This window comes from Amblyraja radiata, chromosome 1, assembly GCF_010909765.2.
Source record: "Amblyraja radiata isolate CabotCenter1 chromosome 1, sAmbRad1.1.pri, whole genome shotgun sequence".
NCBI classification, from domain to species: domain Eukaryota; kingdom Metazoa; phylum Chordata; class Chondrichthyes; order Rajiformes; family Rajidae; genus Amblyraja; species Amblyraja radiata.
Genome location: NC_045956.1, coordinates 103252981 through 103274462, shown reverse-complemented (window position 1 = coordinate 103274462; position 21482 = coordinate 103252981). Strand labels below are relative to the sequence as shown.

The following is a 21482-nucleotide window of genomic DNA, read 5'->3' as shown; positions in this document are numbered from 1 at the left end:
TGCATTAGTCTAGAAGGTAGACAAAAATGCTGTAGAAACTCAGCGGTTGAGGCAGCATCTATAGAGCGAAGGAATAGGTGACCCTTCTTCAGACTGTGGGGGTGAGGGGGGGGGGGGGGACGGGAAGAGGAAAGGAAGAGGCGGAGACAGTGGGCTGTTGGAGAGCTGGGATGGGGAGGAGAAGGAGGGATAAAGCAAGGACTTCATGAAATTGGAGAAGTCAATGTTCATACCGCTGGGGTTTAAACTACTCAAGCGAAATATGAGGTGCTGCGCCTCCAATTTGCGGTGGGACTCACTCTGGCCATGGAGGAGGCCCAGGACAGAAAGGTTGGATTCGGAATGGGAGGGGTAGTTGAAGTGCTGAGCCACCGGGAGGTCAGGTTGGTTAATGCGAACTGTGCGGAGGTGTTGGGCGAAGCGATCGCCAAGCCTGTGCTTGGGCTCACTGATGTAGAGCAGTTGGCACCGAGAGCAGCGGATGTAATAGATGTGGTTGGATGAGGTGAAGGTGAACCTCTGCCGCACCTGGAAAGACTGCTTGGGGCCTTGGATGGAGTCAAGGGGGGAGGTAAAGCGACAAGTGTAGCATTTCCTGTGGTTGCAAGGGAAAGTACCTGGGGAGGGGGTGGTTTGGGTGGGAAGGGACGAATTAACCAGGGAGTTACGGAGGGAGTGGTCTCTGCGGAAAGCCGAAAGGGGAGGAGATGGGAAGATGTGGCCAGTGGTGGGATCCTGTTGGAGGCGGCGAAAATGTCAGAGGATTATTTGTTGAATGTGACGGGTGGAAGGTGAGGACAAGGAGGACTCTGTCCTTGTTACGAGTGGGGGGGGGGGAGTGAGAGCGGAGATACAGGATATAGAAGAGACCCTAGTGAGAGCCTCACATGTAGTCGAAGAGGGGAACCCCCGTTCCCCAAAGAATGAGGACATCTCCGATGCCCTGGTTTGGAACACCTCATCCTGGGTGCAGATGCAGCGGAGGCGGAAGAATTGGGAGTAGGGGATGGAGTCCTTACAGGGAGCAGGGTGGGAAGAAGTGTAGTCCAGATAGCCATGGGAGGCAGTGGGTTTGTAGTAGATGTCGGTCAGTAGTCTGTTACCTGTGAGGTCTAGAAACGGTAGGGAGATGTCGGAAATGGTCCAGGTGAATTTGAGTGCCGGATGGAAGTTAGTGGTGAAATGGATGAAGTCAGTGAGTTCTGCATGGGTGCAGCACCAATGCAGTTGTCAATGTAGAGTTCAGGGATTGGGTCATGTTACGTCTCGAACAAGGATTGTTCGACGTACCCTAAAAAGAGGCAAGCATAGCTGTGGCCCATGCATGTGCCAAATCCAATCCAAATCCAAGGCGTAGCTATGGGCAGTGTTGTAGAACAGAGAGATCTACGAATGCAGGTACATTGTTTCCTGAAGGTGGTGTTACAAATAGGTTGGGTGGTCAAGAAAGCTTTTGGTACGTTGGCCTTCATCAGTCAGGGTATTGAGTATAGAAGTTGGTTTAGATGCAAAATGGTGGAGTAACTCAGCAGGTCAGGTAGCATCTCTGGGGGGAAAAAGGTTAGGTGACGTTTCGGCCGAAGAATGATCTTGTAGAGATTTATATAATCACTATACCAAGCGGGACCTGTTGGGCCCCGTTCCCCCAACGCAATATTCCACCACTCGCCCATAGCCCCCAACTGTGCCGGCGTGGCACGTCGTTGTGATGCCAGAGATCCCCGTTGTGACACGAGTCACGGCAACACTCCCCAACTGTGCCTCGCCATCCCTCTTCCTACCCCTATCCTCCTCCATTCCCGGTCGCCCCCCAGCACTCCCTCTCCCTCCTTCACCCTCCCTCTTCGTTCCCCTCTCCTCCCCCACTCCCTCACCTCTCCCTCCCTCTCCTTTCCCCTAACCTCAGTCACTTACACCCTCCCTCCCTAACCTGTCTCCCCTCCCTATCCCCCTCCTCTCCCTCTATTCCCCTTCTCCCCCACTCCTCACCTCCCCCCCCCCCCCCCCTCACACACAATGAAAATGGTGATTTAAAACAAAAAACTTTTTATGTAAATGAAATTTGGGATCCCATTGTGATGTAATTGTAGGGTGGAACACTGCTGACGGACTGGGCACATTTTTAAAGTTGTTTTTGTAAAGTTTGAAATAACTTGTAAAAGATGGCATCAATCTGAACAAATTGGCATCGCAGGACAATGGTGGGTAAGGTGGGCCAAAAATTGTAGCGCTGTGGTGTACCGGTTTCGCGCAATTATAGGTACAACCCGGCATAGAAACAAACAAATATAGAAACAAACAAACATGATGTTAGTTTTAGTAATTACTAGACCAAGTGCAGACCCGTTGGGTCTTTTCCCCCAACGTGCGGTTGTGGGGGGGGAGGCGGCATGCAGTGTCACACACACTAACTATTCCCCCCCCCGCACACGCTAATTACCCCCCTTGATATTATATTAATATTATTAATTTGCTCCTTTTACCCCATAACCACCCTATCTACTGACGCATTGCCCCCAACTTGCAGTCACATCTAGAGAGGGGGGGGGGGGGGGTAGAGAGTGAGGGCAGAGAGAGGGGCAAGAGGGAGAGGGGGTGGCGAGGAGGAGAAGAGGGAGGGTGGGTGAGAGGGGAAAGGTGGGGGTGGAGGGGAGGAGAGAGAGAGGGTGAGAGTGAGGGGGAGAGAGGGGGGGAGAGGTGAGGGGAGGGGGAGAGGTGGGGAGCAGGGAGGGTGGAGGGAAGGGGGTAGGGGTGTGTGGAGGGGAGGGGGGTTTAGGGGAGGGACGGTGATGGAGGGGAGGAGTGGGAGAAAAAGAAGGGAGAAAGTAGAAAGGGGGAAAGAGGAGGGGGGGGGAAAGAGGAGGGGGGGGAAAGAGGAGGGGGGGGGAAAGAGGAGGGGAGGGGAAAGAGGAGGGGGGGGGGAAAGAGGAGGGGGGGGGGGAAAGAGGAGGGGGGGGGGAAAGAGGAGGGGGGGGGGAAAGAGGAGGGGGGGGGGGAAAGAGGAGGGGGGGGGAAAGAGGAGGGGGGGGGAAAGAGGAGGGGGGAGGAAAGAGGAGGGGGGGGGGAAAGAGGAGGGGGGGGGAAAGAGGAGGGGGGGGGAAAGAGGAGGGGGGGGGGAAAGAGGAGGGGGGGGGAAAGAGGGGGGGGGGGGGGAAAGAGGAGGGGGGGGGGGGGAAGAGGAGAGGGGGGAGAGGAGAGGAGGGGTGAGGGAAGGGGGTAGGGGTGTGTGGAGGGGAGGGGGGTTTAGGGGAGGGACGGTGATGGAGGGGAGGAGTGGGAGAAAAGAAGGGAGAAAGGAGAAAGGGGGGAAGAGGAGGGGGGGAAGAGGAGGGGGGGGAAGAGGAGGGGGGGGAAGAGGAGGGGGGGAAGAGGAGGGGGGGAAGAGGAGGGGGGGAAGAGGAGGGGGGGAAGGAAGATGGAGGGGGGAAGAGGAGGGGGGGAGAAAGAGGAGGCGGGGGGAAGAGGAGGGGGGGAAGAGGAGGGGGGGGGAGAGGGAGGGGGGGGGGGGAAAGAGGGGGGGGGGGGGAAAAGAGGAGGGGGGGGGGGAAAAGATGGGGGGGGGGAAAAGAGGAGGGGGGGGAGGGAAAGAGGAGGGGGGGAAAGGGAGGGGGGGGGGAAAGAGGAGGGGGGGGGCGAAAGAGGAGGGGGGGGGGAAGAGGAGGGGGGGGGGAAGAGGAGGGGGGGGGGAAAGAGGAGGGGGGGGGGAAGAGGGGGGGGGGGGAAAGAATGGAGGGGGGGGGGAAGGACAAGAGGAGGGGGGGGGGGGGGAAAGAGGAGGGGGGGGGGGGAAGAGGGAGGGTGGGGGGGAAAGAGGAGGGGGGGGGGGGGGAAAGAGGAGGGGGGGGGGGGAAAGAGGAAGGGGGGGGGTGGAAGAGGAGGGGGGGGGGGAACGAGGAGGGGGGGGGGGAAAGAGGAGGGGGGGGGAAAGAGGAGGGGGGGAAAGAGGAGGGGGGGGAAAGAGGAGGGGGGGGAAAGAGGAGGGGGGGGAAAGAGGAGGGGGGGGAGAGGAGGGGGGGGGGGAAAGAGGAGGGGGGGGGGAAAGAGGAGGGGGGGGGAAAGAGGAGGGGGGGGGGAAAGAGGAGGGGGGGGGAAAGAGGAGGGGGGGGGGAAAGAGGAGGGGGGGGGGGAAAGAGGAGGGGGGGGGGGAAAGAGGAGGGGGGGGGGAAAGAGGAGGGGGGGGAAAGAGGAGGGGGGGGGGAAGAGGAGGGGGGGGGAAGAGGAGGGGGGGGAAGAGGAGAGGGGGGGAAAGAGGAGGGGGGGGAAGAGGAGGGGGGGGGAAGAGGAGGGGGGGGAAGAGGAGGGGGGGGAGAGGAGAGGAGAGGAGGAGGGGAGAGGAGAGGAGAGGCGAGGAGGGGGGAGAGGAGAGGAGAGGAGGGGGGAGAGGAGAGGAGAGGAGAGGGGGGGAGAGGAGAGGAGGGGGAGAGGAGAGGAGGGGGGGAGAGGAGAGGAGGGGGGGAGAGGAGAGGAGAGGGGGGGGGGGGAGGAGAGGAGGGGGGGGGAGAGAGAGTGCCTTTTTATTTCAACCCAAACAACCATTTGCAGGCAGTGCTTTTTTACTTTAACCATATTTTCATTTTCAAACCACATTAAGGGTACTTACTCACAGTTGTGTGGACATGTGTTCAGTGTTATTCACAGCTCAGAGAAACGTGACTCTCTGCCTTCCTCCAGCTTGCAGACTAATTGAGGCACTCCACTTCCTGGTTTTATAGTCCATCCCCCCTGCCGCCAGCGGGGGCAGCAGAGAGAATGGGGAATTTTGTAAAATCATTAATATCTCTGTCATATTTCATCGAGTGGAAAAATCCTCGGCACACATGCGGCGGAGGGGGGCTCTGAGCGAGTTGGCCAAAAATGACGGCCGTAGGTGGCGGCGTTCTCTCGGAAATCGCAGCACAGATCGCCAAAACCGGTCAAGAACAGACTTTTAGTAATATAGATATATATTTATATTTGCATATATAAATAGATAGATGAGGGGAATAGATATGATGAATGCTCAGTCTTTTACCCTGAGTATAGAAATCAAGAACCAAAGGACATAGATTTAAGATGCGAGGGGAAATTTTTAATAGGAACCTGAAGGGCGACCTTTTTCCACACAGAAGGGGGGTGGGTATATGTAACGAGCTGCCAGAGGAGGTAGTTGAGGCAGGTACAATATCAATATTTAAAAGGCATTTGGACGGTACATGGATAGGAAAGGGTTAGAGGGATATAGGCTAAACATGGGCACATGGGACTAGCTTAGATGGGGCATCTTGGTCGGCATGGGCAAATTGGGCTGAAGGGCCTGTTTTCGTGCTCTATGTCTGATACCATGAAGCAAAACCAATCAAAAACACTTGCCTTTCATTCTTTTTCATCAGTGTCTGTGTCTATATTTTAACCTGTGTAACAGGTTCTGAGATACATAACTGAAAAGTGCAGATCAACTGGTTTAAGTTTGATCTTTTCATCAGTCTTTTTTCTATTATAGCTTGGACACGAAGAAAAATATGAACTGCTCAATGTGCTTGAGTTTACCAGGTAATGGTTCTACAAATTATGTTAAAGTTAAACAAATTGTTCTCGTATACCACTGCAGTGAATGTGATGATCACATGTGTAAAATGCCGTTTTATAATGCATTTCCACTTTTAACAACTCATGGGATATAGGCATGCTGCAAAAGGCATTTATTGCCCTTCCCTAATGGTTCGTAGGAACATGATTGGTGATTTAACTTCTCTGCAGTCTTTCTTTTGAAAGCACGATCTAGGCAGATCTGGGAGTGTGATCCAGCAACAATGAGGGAATTACTATTTCCATGTAAGAGGTGTGTGCAAGTTGGAGGATAAAGGGCCTGTCCCACTTGGGCGTCATTTGCGCGTCACGTAGGTGGTGCACGAGGATTTTGAGAATCCCCAAATCCTGGGGCGCCTTGCGCTACTACGCTTCACTGCCTACGCCACCACGTCTCACCATGTGCCATGCGCGCGTTGTGCGTCGTGATGTGTAAATGCTGTCGCGTAAATGATGCGTAAATGACGCGCAAGTGGGACAGGCCCTTAACTTCAATATCTTGGTGGTGACGTGCATCTTTTGCCCTAGTTGCTGGAGGTTTGAATTTTGGAGAAGCTCTCAAAGCAATCTTAAGTTGGTGCGATTGGTTTTATAGATGGTACACACTGCAGCTAGAATGCAAAGAAACAGAAGGGGGGGTAATAATTTAATATGCTGGAATGGATAATCAATTGAGACATATGATTTTGCCTTCAGTGGTGTTGAGCCCTGCAACAGTAATGAAGCTAAATGCACAGAAACACGAGAAAATATTCAATCACGTCGGATGTTGTCACGATGATTATGGAAAGACTTTTAGGTTATTGGGAGATGTATCCCATTTTACAGCGATCCTTTTATTTTAAAAATCTGGTTGGTCCAATTAAGTCTCTGGTCAATGGTGTTCTTTCACCACAATGTTGATGGTGAGGGATTCAGTAATTTTATAAAAAGCAATGAATGGCAGGGGAGGTGGGTAAACATGGAGATAAATTGTTGAAAATTAACTCCACATTCACCCATTCCATCATTGAATCCATTAGTTCAATTATTTCCTCCAACATAATCTTCTCCTATCTTCATGGTCACCCCCTAATCTCCATCATCATCCTATTTCACCAAGCCTTTCAGTTGACAGTGTGCAGAATTTCTAGTGTTGCTATCTTCTATCAAAAATAAATTGTGTCCTCCATGGCATTTATTTTCCTCACTTAAACAGATCCACTTCAGAGACCACTGATTGAAAGATTTAATTGGAATCTGAGGGGTAACATTTTCACACAAAGGGTGGTGGGTGTATGCAAGAACGGAACTCACTATCAAAACGGAGGGGACGGGGGACACAGTTTTTTGGCGGCCGCGCGTGCCTGCACACACTCATACACGCGCACGAGGCTTCGGAGGCTCAATCCAGCGCTAAATACAGCTCAACTGCCTGTCTCACCGGGTTAACTACAGCCCTGTCTTGACTGACGGGATACCAGCACGGCTTCTCCGCGCTGGCCATATTTCCCGCAAGCCCAGGCAGGTTAACCTGGCGGGGATGTCGCCCACCTCTCAAAACATGGGGGGGACGTGTCCCCTCTGGCCCCCCCGGGGTTTCCGCCCCTGGGTGTATGGAACGAGCTGCCAGAGGAGGTAGTTGAGATAGGGACGATTGCAATGTTTAAGAAACAATTAGACAGGCACATGGATAGGACAGATTTAGAGGGATATGGGCCAAATGCAGGCAAGTGGGACTAGTGTAGATGGGACATGTTGTTCATTATGGGCAAGTTGGGCCTAAGGGCCTGTCCAGGCTGTATGACTGACTCTATGATATATTTTTGCATGAGTTAAGAGACATCTTTTTCACGTTCGTTCAGCCTGATCAGCTGCTTTATAAACCTCAACCTGCTGCTTTAAAGAGAACAGTGAATGAGAGCCCAGGTGTTCTTTGCCATTTTTGCAGACTGTAATACGTGTTCTAAACATTAATACTCCTTATGATCGATCGCACGCACAATCTTACATTTCTGTCAGGAAAATCGAAATTTATGTAACTACTCCTGTTGCATGCTGTGCATTCTATTGTTGTTGTGTTTGTTCTTTCCCAACAATTTCCTGCCTGCCACTTATTGCCTTTGTGTATTAGTTGAGTGACTGATTTTATCTGGTGTTTAGATTTTTCATGCTTTGTTCCATTTGACTCACACATTCAGAATAAAAGCTTAGAAAGTATTGGGTACATTTTTCCAGCACTGTATAAAAATCATGTTTCCAGAATGGATCATAATTTTGACTATATGATCACTGAATTAATCCACACTGGAAATTTGACCAGGTGCTTTCAGTCCTAATTGGTATATACGTGTGCATGGACTGACACAATTTCCAATGCATTGGGTCACATTGTTCTGATGCTGGACACTCAAAACAAGCATGTTTTCATTGACTGCTCCCTGATGAGATCTCAGCTTCTGGACTAGGGAAACACAAGGAAGTTTCAATATGCATCTTTGTCCCTTAGGTTTATGTTACTCTATCTTGATTCCAACCAGTCCTTTCTCCCACACAATTGCCTGGACCCAGTCTTGAACATGCCTAATGATGTGTGTACTTTCCAATGATGCAGCAAGTGAAGTAAAGGCCATTCACAAGTATCCTGTGAGGTCTTGGACATGCGAGGCGAACCCACTCAGGGTCATTTATATGTAAATTTGATAGCATAAAGTAGACATTGGTAAACTATTCCTTGCAGCAGAGATGTTTGATACCAGAGAGCATAGGTTTGTGGTAACGAGCAAGACGTCTAGAGAACCAGAGGACATAGGTTTAAGGTGAAGGGGAAAATAATTAATAGGAATCTGAGGGGTAACATTTCACAAAAAGGGTGGTGAGGTATGGAACAAGCTACCAGAGGAGGTAGTTGAGGCTGGGACTATCACAACATCATGGATATGGGTAGGTTTGGAGGGATATGGGCCAAACGCAGGCAGATGGGACTAGTGTAGCTGGGACATGTTGGCCAGTGAGGGCAAGTTGGGCCAAAGGACCTGTTTCCACGCTGTATAATTCTATGACTCTATGATACAAGGAAGATTTTTTTCACCCAGAGTGTAGTTGAAGTTGAGAACACAGTATCTGGAGAGGACAGTGTAGGCTGAGACTCTCATAACATTTAAGTGGTATTGAGTTTAGCACTTGAATTACCTAGGTAAAGATAGCTGAGGACTAAGTGGCTGGTCAATGGGATTAGTGCAAATGAATACCTGAAGGTCGTCAGGCACAGGGTGGGCTAAAGGGGCTTGTACCTCTGCCTTGTGACTTGGGTAGGAAGGAACTGCAGATGCTAGTTTAAACCAAAGATAGGCACAAATAGCTGGAGTAGCTCAGTAGGTCAGGCAGCATCTTTGGAGAAAAGGAAAGGTGGCATTTCAGGTCAAGACAGGTCTGAAGAATTGTCTTGATTCAAAACGTCACCTATTCCTTTTCTCCAGAGATGCTGCCTGAGCCGCTGCGTTACCCCAGGTTTTTGTGTCTATCTTTGTAATTATTCTTTTGTTCCACACTAAACACAACAAAAAGAGTTAGTGGTATGCTGTTGCTAACCAGAAACCACGCAGGTTCGAAAGGACATTTATCGTACCTGTGCCAATAAAGAATCTGGTCACCTGAATGAAGAAGAAGAATGAATAAGTTTATTGGCCAAGTATGTTCACATACAAGGAATTTGCCTTGGTGCTCCGCTCGCTAGTAACAACACGACATACAGTAACAATTAAGAATGACACATAAAACATTAAACGTTAATAATAAACATTACAGTTTAAACATGTGAATGAAATAAAATACGAGAGCAAAATGAGGCTACAGACTTTTGATTATTGAGTAGAGCTACTACTCGTGGGCAAAAAGCTGCTTTATGCCTGGCTGAGGCAGCTTTGATAGTCCGGAGTCACCTTCCAGTGGACAGGCCTGGACAGGTTGAGTGTGTGGGCAGATGCGTGGCAGATGAAGTATAATATAGATAAATGTGAGGTTGGTGGCAAAAACAAGGGGGCAGATTTTTATCTCAATGGGGTTAGGTTAGGTAAGGGGGAGGTACAGCGAGACCTGGGTGTCCTTGTACACCGATCACTGAAAGTTGGCGTGCAGGTACAGCAGGCTGTGAAGAAAGCTAATGGAATGTTGGCCTTCATAACAAGAGGATTTCAGTATAGGAGTAAAGAGGTTCTTCTGCAGTTGTATAGGGCTCTGGTGAGACCACATCTGGAGTATTGTGTACAGTTTTGGTCTCCTAATTTGAGGAAGGACATCCTTGTGATGGAGGCAGTACAGCGTAGGTTCACGAGATTGATCCCTGGGATGGCGGGACTGTCATATGAGGAAAGATTGAAAAGACTAGGCTTGTATTCACTGGAGTTTATAAGGATGAGGGGGTTTCTTATAGAAATCTATAAAATTATAAAAGCACTGGACAAGCTAGATGCAGGAAGAATGTTCCCAATGTTGGGCGAGTCCAGAACCAGGGGCCACAGTCTTAGAATAAAGGGGAGGCCATTTAAGACTGAGGTGATAAAAAACATTTTCACCCAGAGAGTTGTGAATTTGTGGAATTCCCTGCCACAGAGGGCAGTGGAGGCCAAATCACTGGATGGATTTAAGAGAGAGTTAGATAGAGCTCTAGGGGCTAGTGGAATCAAGGGATATGGGGAGAAGGCAGGCACGGGTTATTGATTGGGGACGAATAGCCAAGATCGCAATGAATGGCGGTGCTGGCTCGAATGGCCGAATGGCCTCCTCCTGCACCTATATTCTATGTCTATGTCAGAGGGAAGTGATTCAAAGAGTTTGTGGCCAGGGTGAGAGGGGTCAGAGATGATCTTACCCGCTCGCTTCCTGGCCCTTGCAGTGTACAGTTCGTCAATGGGGGGGGGGGGGGATGGTTGCAGCCAACAATCTCTCAGCTGATCGGACGATTCGCTGCAGCCTCCGGATGTCGTGCTTGGTGGCTGAGCCAAACCAGACTATGATGGAGAAGGTGAGGACAGACTCTACGATGGCCATATAGAATTGGACCATCATTGCCTGTGGCAGACTGTGTTTTCTCAGCTGCTGCAGGAAGTACATCCTCTGTTGGGCCTCTTTGACTGTGGAGTCGATGATGGCCCCCATTTCAGGTCTTTGGAGATAATGGTTCCACATATGTGACTGGTGTTGTTCATGGTGAGTGGGGAGAGGGGAGAGGAGCTCTCCTAAAGTCTACAATCAATTCCACTGTCTTAAGAGCATTGAGCTCCAGGTTGTTATGAAGGCACCAGGATGCCAATTGTGTCATTTCCTGTCTGTAGGCAGATTCCTCCCCATCCTGGATCAATCCAATCAGGGTTGTGTCATCCGCAAACTTGAGAAGTTTGACAGAGGAGTCAGTGGAGGTGCAGTCATTGGTGCAGAAAGTGTAGTGGAGAGGGGAGAGTATGCAGCCTCGCAGTGGCTCCTATGCTGAGGGTTTGCGGGTCCGAGATGTGCTTTCCCATCCTCACATGCTACTTCCTGTCTGTCAGGAATTTTGTGATCCACCGAGTGAGGGTTCACGCACAGTCAAGTTGGAGAGTTTGGCGTGTAGTAGCTCTGGCACAATGGTGTTGAATGCAGAGCTAAAATCAACAAACAAAATCCTTGCATACGTCCTATGGTGGTCTAGGTGCTTGTGGATGAAGTGCAGGCCCAGGTTGACTGCATCATCCACCGATCTATTGGCCCGATATGCAAACTGTTGAGGGTCCAGCAGGGAGTTCGTGATATTTTTCAGCTTGGCCAGCACAAGTCTTTCAAGGGTCTTCATGACTACAAAGGTCAGTGCGACAGGCCTGCAGTCATTAAGACCTTGTCTTTTTGGGTACAGGGACAATAGTGGAGACTTTGAAGCAGGCAGGGACAGTACAGGTTTGCAGAGACTGGTTGAAAATGTCTGTGTAGACCGGTGCCAGTTGTTCGGCACAGAGCTTGAGAGTAGAGGGGGAAACATTGTCCGGTCCTGGAGATTTCCGGCTTTTCAGTCTTCTGAACAGCCTCTCCACCTCCTCAATTTCTATTGTTGGTGATGCTGTAGGCAGCAAGGAGGGGGTGGGTAGTGGACAAGAGCCGGTCTTTGCAGCTGGAAACAGGCTGTAAGTGGGTGGTCCACAAAAATGCTGGAGAAACTCAGCGGGTGCAGCAGCATCTATGGAGCAAAGGAGATAGGTAACGTTTCGGGCCGAAACCCTTCTTCAGACATCCCCAGACATTCAGACAGACCCTTCTTCTTCTACATCCTCTTCTCAGCATGTACTTGGCCTTGTAGAGGTCTGCATCCCCGCTCCTGTAGGCCTCATCTTTGGACGGGCAGAGCTATCTGAGTTCTGCTGTAAACCAGGGTTTGTCGTTGTTGAACCAGATCCGGGTCCTCGTGGGAATGCAACTGTCCTCACAAAAGCTGACATATGATGATAGTGTCTGTACACTCATCGAGGCTTGTGGTTGCTTCCCTGAACACATTCCAATCCGTGCAGTCAAAGCAGCATTGTAGGCTTTCAATGCCCTCGCTTGTCCACCTTTTCATTGTTAATCCCGGGATGGTGGGACTGTCATATGTGGAGAGAATGGAGCGGCTGGGCTTGTATACTCTGGAATTTAGAAGGATGAGAGGTAATCTTATTGAAACATATAAGATTCTTAGAGGTTTGGGCCGAGAAAAGGCAGGAAAAATGTTCCCGATGTTGGGAGAGCCTAGAACCAGGGGTCACAGTTTAAGAATAAGGGGTAGGCCATTTACGACTGAGATGAGGAAAAACTTTTTCACCCAGGAAGTTGTGAATCTGTAATTCTCTGCCACAGAAGGCAGTGGAGGCCAATTCACTGGATGTTTTCAAGAGAGAGTTAGATTTAGCTCATGGGGCTAAAGGAATCAAGGGATATGGGGAAAAAGCCAAAACGGGGTACTGAGTTTGGATGATCAGCCATGATCATATTGAATGTCAGTGCTGGCTCGAAGGGCCGAATGGGCTACTCCTGCTCCTATGTTCTATGTTTCTACAACAGAATATGGGAATTTAAGTATTTCCAACTTGCTTGAACAGTCATCAAATTACCACCTGATGTTATAGGCCAGGTGCATTAGATCTGATGGTATGGCTTAAAACTATTTAAATTGCTAACTGATCTTTTGCTTAATCCCATCTCCGCTGCAGGGATCACATAAGAAAGTCGCACATTTCATGATTCAATCAATGGATAAGAGATTGCTTACTTCTTACATGCGTTGTTATTGTAACCATAACTTCCTTATGTGGAAGTGTCAGTGGATCACATCTTCAACATCAGAGGGTTTAAGGTCCACTCATGTTTTTCTGACAGATATCTCGGCCAACCTTCCCAGTGCAGTATTGAGAGCATTCTGCGCTTGGAAGTTATGCCTTCTGGAAAGGCTGGTGTTCCGCATCCCCATCTACCTTCATTGTGTCTCTGAAAAACGGGAGATATGCAAGGTCTACGTAGACAGCTTCTGAAGTCAGGATTACTTATCTGCAGATATCTAAAGAGACTTGCAGATGCTGAGCACATCTTGAGCAAAAGATAAACTGCTGAAGGATTGCTTATCTGATCGGCACATTGCTGAGTGGAAATGACCTGTCATTCTTACAAGAGCCGCATTTTGTTATCAGTACAGTGCTTTGGAGGTCAATGTCAATGTATTATATGAATGTCCTTTCATCATGCTGATTTACCTGAACTCACTATCTCTCGCCACACCTGCTTTGCCCACTGGAAAACAATGATTGCCCGTTGGTAATGGTAATGATGAAATCTGGAAGAACTCAGCAGGCAGGATAGCATTGGTGCTAGATATTGTAATGAGGCATAAGAAGCTTGTTGCTATTATGTAAGTGTAAATGTTACTTGTTCAAAAAGTCTGATATAGTCTCCTTGTGTTAACTTTGTGAAGATTTGCCCCTGACATCCTTAGATACAGCTAAGTTGTTGCATTTGTGAAGGAGCAAGTTAAGCCTGAGGCAAGTGCTTAATATTTACAAGCATAACCACTCCACCCCACCAATTCAATAACATTTCTGTTAATTACTGGCAAACATTTTTGGGGGGGCATTAAAGATGAACTATTCCAATTTTAATGTTTTGAATAGATTTTGGAGATTTTAATTCTGTCACTTCCTCTCTCTTAGGGCCTGTCCCACTTACGCTATTTTTGTTGGCGACTGCCAGCACCCGTCAAAGTCGCAGCAGGTCGCCGAAAATTTTCAACATGTTGAAAATCCAGCGGCGACTAGAAAAAGGTACGACTCTTTGGGCGACTACTTACAACCACACATGTGTCACCCCGCCACATGTCGCATGTATGGTCATGAGTAGTCACCTAAAGAGTCGCCCAAAAGACCTTTGGTCGCCACTGGATTTTCAACATGTTCCGCGACCTGCTGCAACTATGACGGGTACCGGCAGTCGCCGAAAAAATTGCGTAAGTGGGACAGGCCCTTAAATCTGCTCATTGCATCACTATCTTTCTTTCCATGTCTGATTCGACATGAAATATCACAACTTTATCTTCCCCTGTAGTCCAGCAACTATTTATCATTGAGGATATGCCCAATTTCCAATTGCTGTAGCATTAACAGCTTGCACATTCAGCAGCTAATGATGGTGGAAATTTTAGAGCTGATTGACAATTTTCATGTGATGTCTTGCTGCAGCAAATTGAGATTTGGGCCAATTGTCATTAATCTAAACTGGAGGACATTTAGAATTATTTTTGAGGTGGTATGGTAGGGATGCATATGGGAGATCATGGACAGGGAGGGAGGAGAGACTTTAAGGGCATGAGATAATGGGAAATGTAATATGAGTTGACGAAGGGCAAATACAGAAATACATTTTCAGAGGCAATGGAATTACTCAGAAAATGCCTGATTGAAGTGCAAGTTCTAAAATTGTTAAGCAGGCTGTCAAGTGCCTTTATTAATTTGTTCTGGTAGCATTAGATGTGACTTTTTAACTCTGTTTAAGCTGCCTGGCACTATTACTTATGACAAGCTGATGGACCGTTGTCCCATTTTTCTTCAAAAATTGAGTTATGAGATTGGTTTTGAATCCTGTTACAAAGGACTAATCTTGTTTGTGGCCTGTTCTCCTTCAGCAACAGAAAGCGCATGTCTGTGATCGTCCGTACACCATCAGGAAAGCTGCGACTTTACTGTAAAGGAGCGGTGAGTCCTCACTAATCTTCACGGAAGTTTTGTGAACTTGGATTATTCTGAATTATTGTTGTTTGTGATTTCCTTACTCTGCTCTTAAGGATGGACTACTTTCAGTCTCTTTTTCACCGTGCAAAACAAGCTGCACATTGTAAATGTATACCAATATTGTATTTAATCAATGCAGTGATATTGGCAAACTGCTCTGGTGTTGTGAATAGAGTTATTAGTAGACATACCTAATTTGGTGATTGAACTCCAGGAGCTGAGTTTCACTTCTTGTACTGTTCTGGTAAGAAATAACTTTCAGTGTGCAAATCGCTTGCAATTATGCCCGTTACTATTCTGTAATATATCAATTTTACTTCAATCATATTCGCTGTGAACTCTGTACTAAACATTACCATTTATGGGTTTTATTACAATGTACTTTATGAAGTGTTGCCTGAAGGGCAGCACAGATGCAGGGCCAGACTCTCCAGGGGGCTGTTCCCTCTGGGATGCATTCAGCCTTCACTAGTCAGGTCCTTTGCTCTGATAACCTTTGCCGCAAGACATCATGTCTTTATAACAGGTGTTGCTGGAGGCGGGTGTATGTTTTGAAGAAAAATCTTCAATTGAAGGAGCTCAGCATTAATTTCTAAGCAATCATGTTCTATATCTGTTCCTAGTTCCCACTGATCGGTAGGTGCAGGCAATAGTAACACCCCTCATGTGCCTCCTATAATGATGTGTGATCTGGAGTAGAGTAATATAAAAATTAAGTGATGGATTGTGTTTTGGAATATGTTTTGCAGGATACAGTTATCTATGAACGGTTGTCAGAGAGCTCGCGATACAGGGACATCACTTTGAAACATTTAGAACAGTTTGCTACGGAAGGTTTGTATAAAGCAGTACGGATCAGTATTTTAATGGAAACCTACCATTTCTAAAAGATGGAGAAACAAAGAATTGCAGATGCTGGAATCTTTAGCGAAGAGCTGGAATATATTGACGGGTCAGGCAGCATCTAAAGGGCTCCAAATCGAAACATCACCTAACCATTAATACCTCAGATCTGCTGAATTACTCCAGCAATTTGTGTATTTTTTAGATGAAGGCCTGGAGGTTCTGCTCTAGTACTGGTGAAAACTGGGTAGAATTAATTGAATAATGCAAAAGATCATAACTCCAAAACTTGGAGTTACTCTGATAAAAAAAAAATATATTTACTTTCCCTAAAATTTCTTGTTATATGGCTTAAAAGCAAATACAACCAAAGCATTACCAATAAAAGATACAATGTGCCAGAGAGATTCGGCAGATCAGGTAGCATCTGATGTACATTGTGGGGGGATGATTTTTTGTCTAAGGTAATCCTGTTAGTCTTTGTCCAAGATGGCTGCCGTGAAGGGAGAGTGGACGCTGGCGCGCTTTAGCTGCCGCTGCTCTCTCTTCACATTGTGTTTTTGGTTTTGTTTTTGGACTGAATTCTGTTTTTAATTTGTGTTTCTGTGATGTCTTTATTATTTATTTTATTCTGATTATATGTTTATATTCCTGTTAACCTATGTAAGGTGTCCTTGAGATGTCTGGAAGGCGCCCAATAAATAAAATTTATTATTATTATTATTATCCCTCGAGAACAGGAATAGGAGATATTTTGGGCAGAATTGAAGAAGGTGAAATGTCACCTGTCCGTGTTGCTACCTGACCCACTGAGTTACTCCAGCTGTGTCTTTTTTGTTTGAAAACCAGCATCTCCAGTTCCTTGGTTCTACAAAGCATTTCCAATGTTCAGAACTGGCGACCCTACCAGATCCACACAGCGTGCCCTATACTATTGGGGTCTGTAGGGTGATGTTCACATTAAACCCAGTATTCGAGCATGTGGGAATCAATTGTCATGTTAATCTATAACTTATTGCCAGTCATCTTTATACCTCGTACTAATGCTGCAATCCCTTTTGAATTTTGTATAAAACTGAGTTCAAGTTCAGTCAGTTTGCCTTTGCAAAACCTGTGGCAAATTGGAATTATTGATATGTCTCCCTTCAGCCACAACAATTTAACGACATGAATTTTCATGTTCAAGTTACATTTATTGTCACATGCACCAATTGGCACAGTGAGATTTGAATTACCATACAGCCATACGAATAAAAGAACACAATACACGATAGAATTTAACATGAACTTCCCCACACAGCAGAATTACTGTGAGGGAAGGCAATAAAGTTCATCTTCTTCTTTGTGTTCACGTGTGGTCGGGGCCTTTGAACCCTCCGCAGTCGCCGCTAGGACGGCCAGATGTTCAGGCCCTCTTGCCGGGATGATCGGAACTCCGACGTCGGAACGGAGAACACTCTTGGAGTTTCCGAATCGGTCGCTTCCTACCGGATACCGCGGCTCCCGAAGTCCACAGGCCGAGCTGGACGGAGATTCAACGCTGGCGACCCTCAGCAAAAGACCCCAGGACTCCGCCATGTTAAAATCAGCGCCGACCGATGTTAAAGTCAGCGCAGCTAGAAGCTCCACATACCACAGCTCCATGGTGTTAATCAGCAGGCCCAACACTGGCGATCCCCGGTAAGGCATCGTCCCGCTCCGCAATGGAATTCAGTGCTGCGCCACTGTTGAAGCTTTGGCTGGTCTCCGGCAGGAAAGGCTGCGCTAATTTAGTTGGTAGGCCGTGAGGGGGGGCGAAGATGCAACTGGGAGAATAATTGCATCCTCGACCAGGAAGTGACTGACAAAACGGTTTCCCCTCTTTCCCCCCCCCTCAACCCCCACATAAAAAAAGACTAAGAAACCTCCAAAAAAACATACTGTTTGACACACTAAAAATAACAAAAGGTGAAATGACAGACAAACTGCTGGCGAGGCTGCCCAATGGAATTTCCCTGAGATGTAAAGGAAAGTAGGCAAACCTACTCAGCGTCAGTCATTTGTATTCATTACACAAAAAGTGTCAGCAAAACAAATGCAAAATATGCTCATTCAGATTTCAAAGTTAAGGATTTGTGGTAAACCAATTAGAAATATTTGTAGCATGGTCCTGTTTTGCAAATGTTCAAAAATAAATGCAAAGCAAAAAACAGTCAGTGTTGTCTGGCATTGAGGCTAGTTGTATGGTGCGTGAAAGTTTTGGTTGTATTGGCAGTTCCCAGGTGACTGTTCTTGTGACATTTACCATATGTAAACATTCAGGAAGTCTTGTTGGAACTGATGGTATTAATGCATCCTGCCACTGTTGGGACTGATGGTATTAATGCATCCTGCCACTGTTGGGACTGATGGTATTAATGCATCCTGCCACTGTTGGGACTGATGGTATTAATGCCTTCTGCTTACAGCTGTGTGAACCCAAAAGGAATGGCAGCACCAGTGCAGACTTTGTGGGGTGTAAAATAAATAGCTTTAAGGCTGGAAAGTGTAAATATTCCTTGATCTGGCAGAATGATGAAAGATTAAGTACAAACACTCATCTGTAAAAATATGAAGTGGCAGCTTCGGATATTCATGCTGTGGTCTCATCTTTCCACTTAATATTCTGCCAATTAGCAGGATTTACTTGCTGAGAACTCCTGCACTGCCTTTTTTTATACTTGGCAACTGTAAATGTTCAATTTTACTGATAGCATTATCAGAAGTGATGTTTATCTGGTAATACAAGCGACTTCCCAAGATGTGAATTTTCACAATAGAAATCTCTTGCACAAATGTAACAAATGAGTATTATCGAAACAGATGGACTTCTGCATCGAGCTTGTTAACCGTTAACATTTTTAGACAGTTTTAAGTGAGTGGGAAAGTCAAATACTCAAGGTGAGAGGGGGGAAAAGTATGAAGGAGATATGCAAAGCAAGTTTTATTTTGCACAGAGAGCTGAGGGTGCCTGGAACGTGCTGTCAGTGAAAATGGTGGAAGCAGATATGAAAGCAATGTTTAAGAAGCATTTAGACAGACTCATGAACAAGGAATGGAAGGATATGGACCATCTACAGGCAGGTGGACCAAAAGGCATGTTCTTGTGAGGTACTGTTCAATGTTAACTTAATTGATTTTGATGCTTTAAAAGCATTTTGAGGTGGGCCTCACTTAAATTAAATCCTTGCAATTATTTGGTCCCACGCCATAGTGTGCCAAAGGATATGTAGTCTCCAAGACAAATACAATGCATAATAATAATGTTTTTAATTGTTTCAGGTTTAAGAACCTTGTGCTTCACGGTTGCTGACATTTCAGAGATGATGTACCAAGATTGGTTGGAGGTTTACCAGCGGGCTTCTACTGCATTGCAGAACAGGATACTGAAGCTGGAAGAGAGTTATGAACTGATTGAAAAAGTAAGTATTTCAGGCAAAATTCAAAAGCTTTGCGTCATGAAGAGAATACTATTTTTGGAGAGCATACCTTTAGTTGATGGGGTACCCATAAGCAATGAGTAATTCTAACCGAGCGTTTCAGCTTTGTGTCACTGGTTATTGGATAAAACATGTTCTAACTTCATCCATCACAACAAAGGTTCTGTTGTTGTTTGGGGAACATAATATTGTAACTGATCAATGATTGATTATGCAACTAAAAATGAGCTTTGACCATATCATACTGATGTTGGTCATGGAAATGTCGTGAAATTCAGTTAACAAAGTTAGTTTTTTTTATTGATGCATTTGTACAGGGTAATCTATACAGCACATTTTTCAAAAGTGCTATCAATGTCAACAATGTCATGCCACGTAAAGGACTCTCCACCTGACACTCTGCCTCCCACTACAGATGATCCGATTGGGTTCTTGTTGAAGAAAACAAAACCGATGCCTTTCAGGCTGTTGTTTGTGCTTATATTCCAAGGATCCTAAAAAGTGAGAAAGAGCAGTATTAATCAGACTACCTATTCCTCAGAAGATCATTGAGAGGCATGGCTGCTTGTTAAAAATAACTTCTGGCTAATTAAAAGCGTGTTTGAAATTCTCAACTTCCCATATAATAACCATATAATAACCATATAACAATTACAGCATGGAAACAGGCCATCTCGACCCTTCTAGTCCGTGCCGAACACGTATTCTCCCCTAGTCCCATATACCTGCGCTCAGACCGTAACCCTCCATTCCTTTCCCGTCCATATAACTATCCAATTTATTTTTAAATGATAAAAACTAACCTGCCTCCACCACCTTCCCTGGAAGCTCATTCCACACAGCCACCACTCTCTGAGTAAAGAAGTTCCCCCTCATGTTACCCCTAAACTTCTGTCCCTTAATTCTCAAGTCATGTCCCCTTGTTTGAATTTTCCCTACTCTCAGTGGGAAAAGCTTATCCACGTCAACTCTGTCTATCCCTCTCATCATTTTAAAGACCTCTATCAAGTCCCCCCTTAACCTTCTGCGCTCCAAAGAATAAAGCCCTAACTTGTTCAACCTTTCTCTGTAACTTAGTTGCTGAAACCCAGGCAACATTCTAGTAAATCTCCTCTGTACTCTCTCTATTTTGTTGACATCCTTCCTATAATTAGGCGACCAAAATTGTACCCCATACTCCAGAATTGGCCTCACCAATGCCTTGTACAATTTTAACATTACATCCCAACTTCTATACTCAATGCTCTGATTTATAAAGGCCAGCACACCAAAAGCTTTCTTTACCACCCTATCTACATGAGATTCCACTTTCAGGGAACTGTGCACAGTTATTCCCAGATCCCTCTGTTCACCTGCATTCTTCAATTCCCTACCATTTACCATGTACGTCCTATTTTGATTTGTCCTGCCAAGATGTAGCACCTCACACTTATCGGCATTAAACTCTATCTGCCATCTTTCAGTCCACTCTTCCAACTGGCATAAATCTCTCTGTAGACTTTGAAAATCTACTTCATTATCCACAACCCCACCTATCTTAGTATCATCTGCATACTTACTAATCCAATTTACCACACCATCATCCAGATCATTGATGTACATGACAAACAACAGTGGACCCAACACAGATCCCTGTGGCACCCCACAAGTCACTGGCCTCCAACCTGACAAACAACCATCCACCATTACTCTCTGACATCTCCCATTCAGCCACTGTTGAATCCATCTTGCTACTCCACCATTAATACCCAACCATTGAACCTTCTTAACCAACCTTCCATGAGGAACCTTGTCAAAGGCCTTACTGAAGTCCATATATACAACATCCACTGCTTTACCCTCATCAATTTCCCGAGTAACCTCTTCAAAAAATTCAAGAAGATTAGTCAAACATGACCTTCCAGGCACAAATCCATGTTGACTGTTCCTAATCAGACCCTGTTTATCCAGATGCTTATATATATTATCTCTAAGTATCCTTTCCATTAATTTGCCCACCACTGACGTCAAACTAACAGGTCTATAATTGCTAGGTTTACTCTTAGACCCCTTTTTAAACAATGGAACAACATGCGCAGTACGCCAATCCTCCGGCACTATTCCCGTTTCTAATGACATTTGAAATATTTCTGTCATAGCCCCTGCTATTTCTACACTAACTTCCCTCAATGTCCTAGGGAATATCCTGTCCGGACCTGGAGACTTATCCACTTTTATATTTCCCTTTTTGTTTTTTTGAACACTTCAAGAATCTGCGATTCACACTATCTTGTTCTTTCATTTAATTGTACAGATTCTGCACTGATCTAATCTGACAGTTCTGTTTCCAAATGCTAGAATTCATTTTCCATGCTGTTGCTAT

General features: G+C 46.5%; 1 protein-coding gene across 5 annotated transcripts in view; it reads left to right on the top strand.

Moving 5' to 3' along the window:
- The window catches only part of atp8a1 (ATPase phospholipid transporting 8A1), a 330023-nt gene that overhangs the window by 177351 nt on the left and 131190 nt on the right, over window positions 1-21482 (top strand). For all 5 annotated transcript variants that reach the window (XM_033027892.1, XM_033027903.1, XM_033027886.1 and 2 more), the window contains 4 exons: window positions 5480-5529; window positions 14714-14783; window positions 15569-15653; window positions 18963-19102. In XM_033027892.1, the coding sequence (XP_032883783.1) occupies window positions 5480-5529; window positions 14714-14783; window positions 15569-15653; window positions 18963-19102 (345 nt within the window). The remainder of the gene's footprint in view (window positions 1-5479; window positions 5530-14713; window positions 14784-15568; window positions 15654-18962; window positions 19103-21482) is intronic.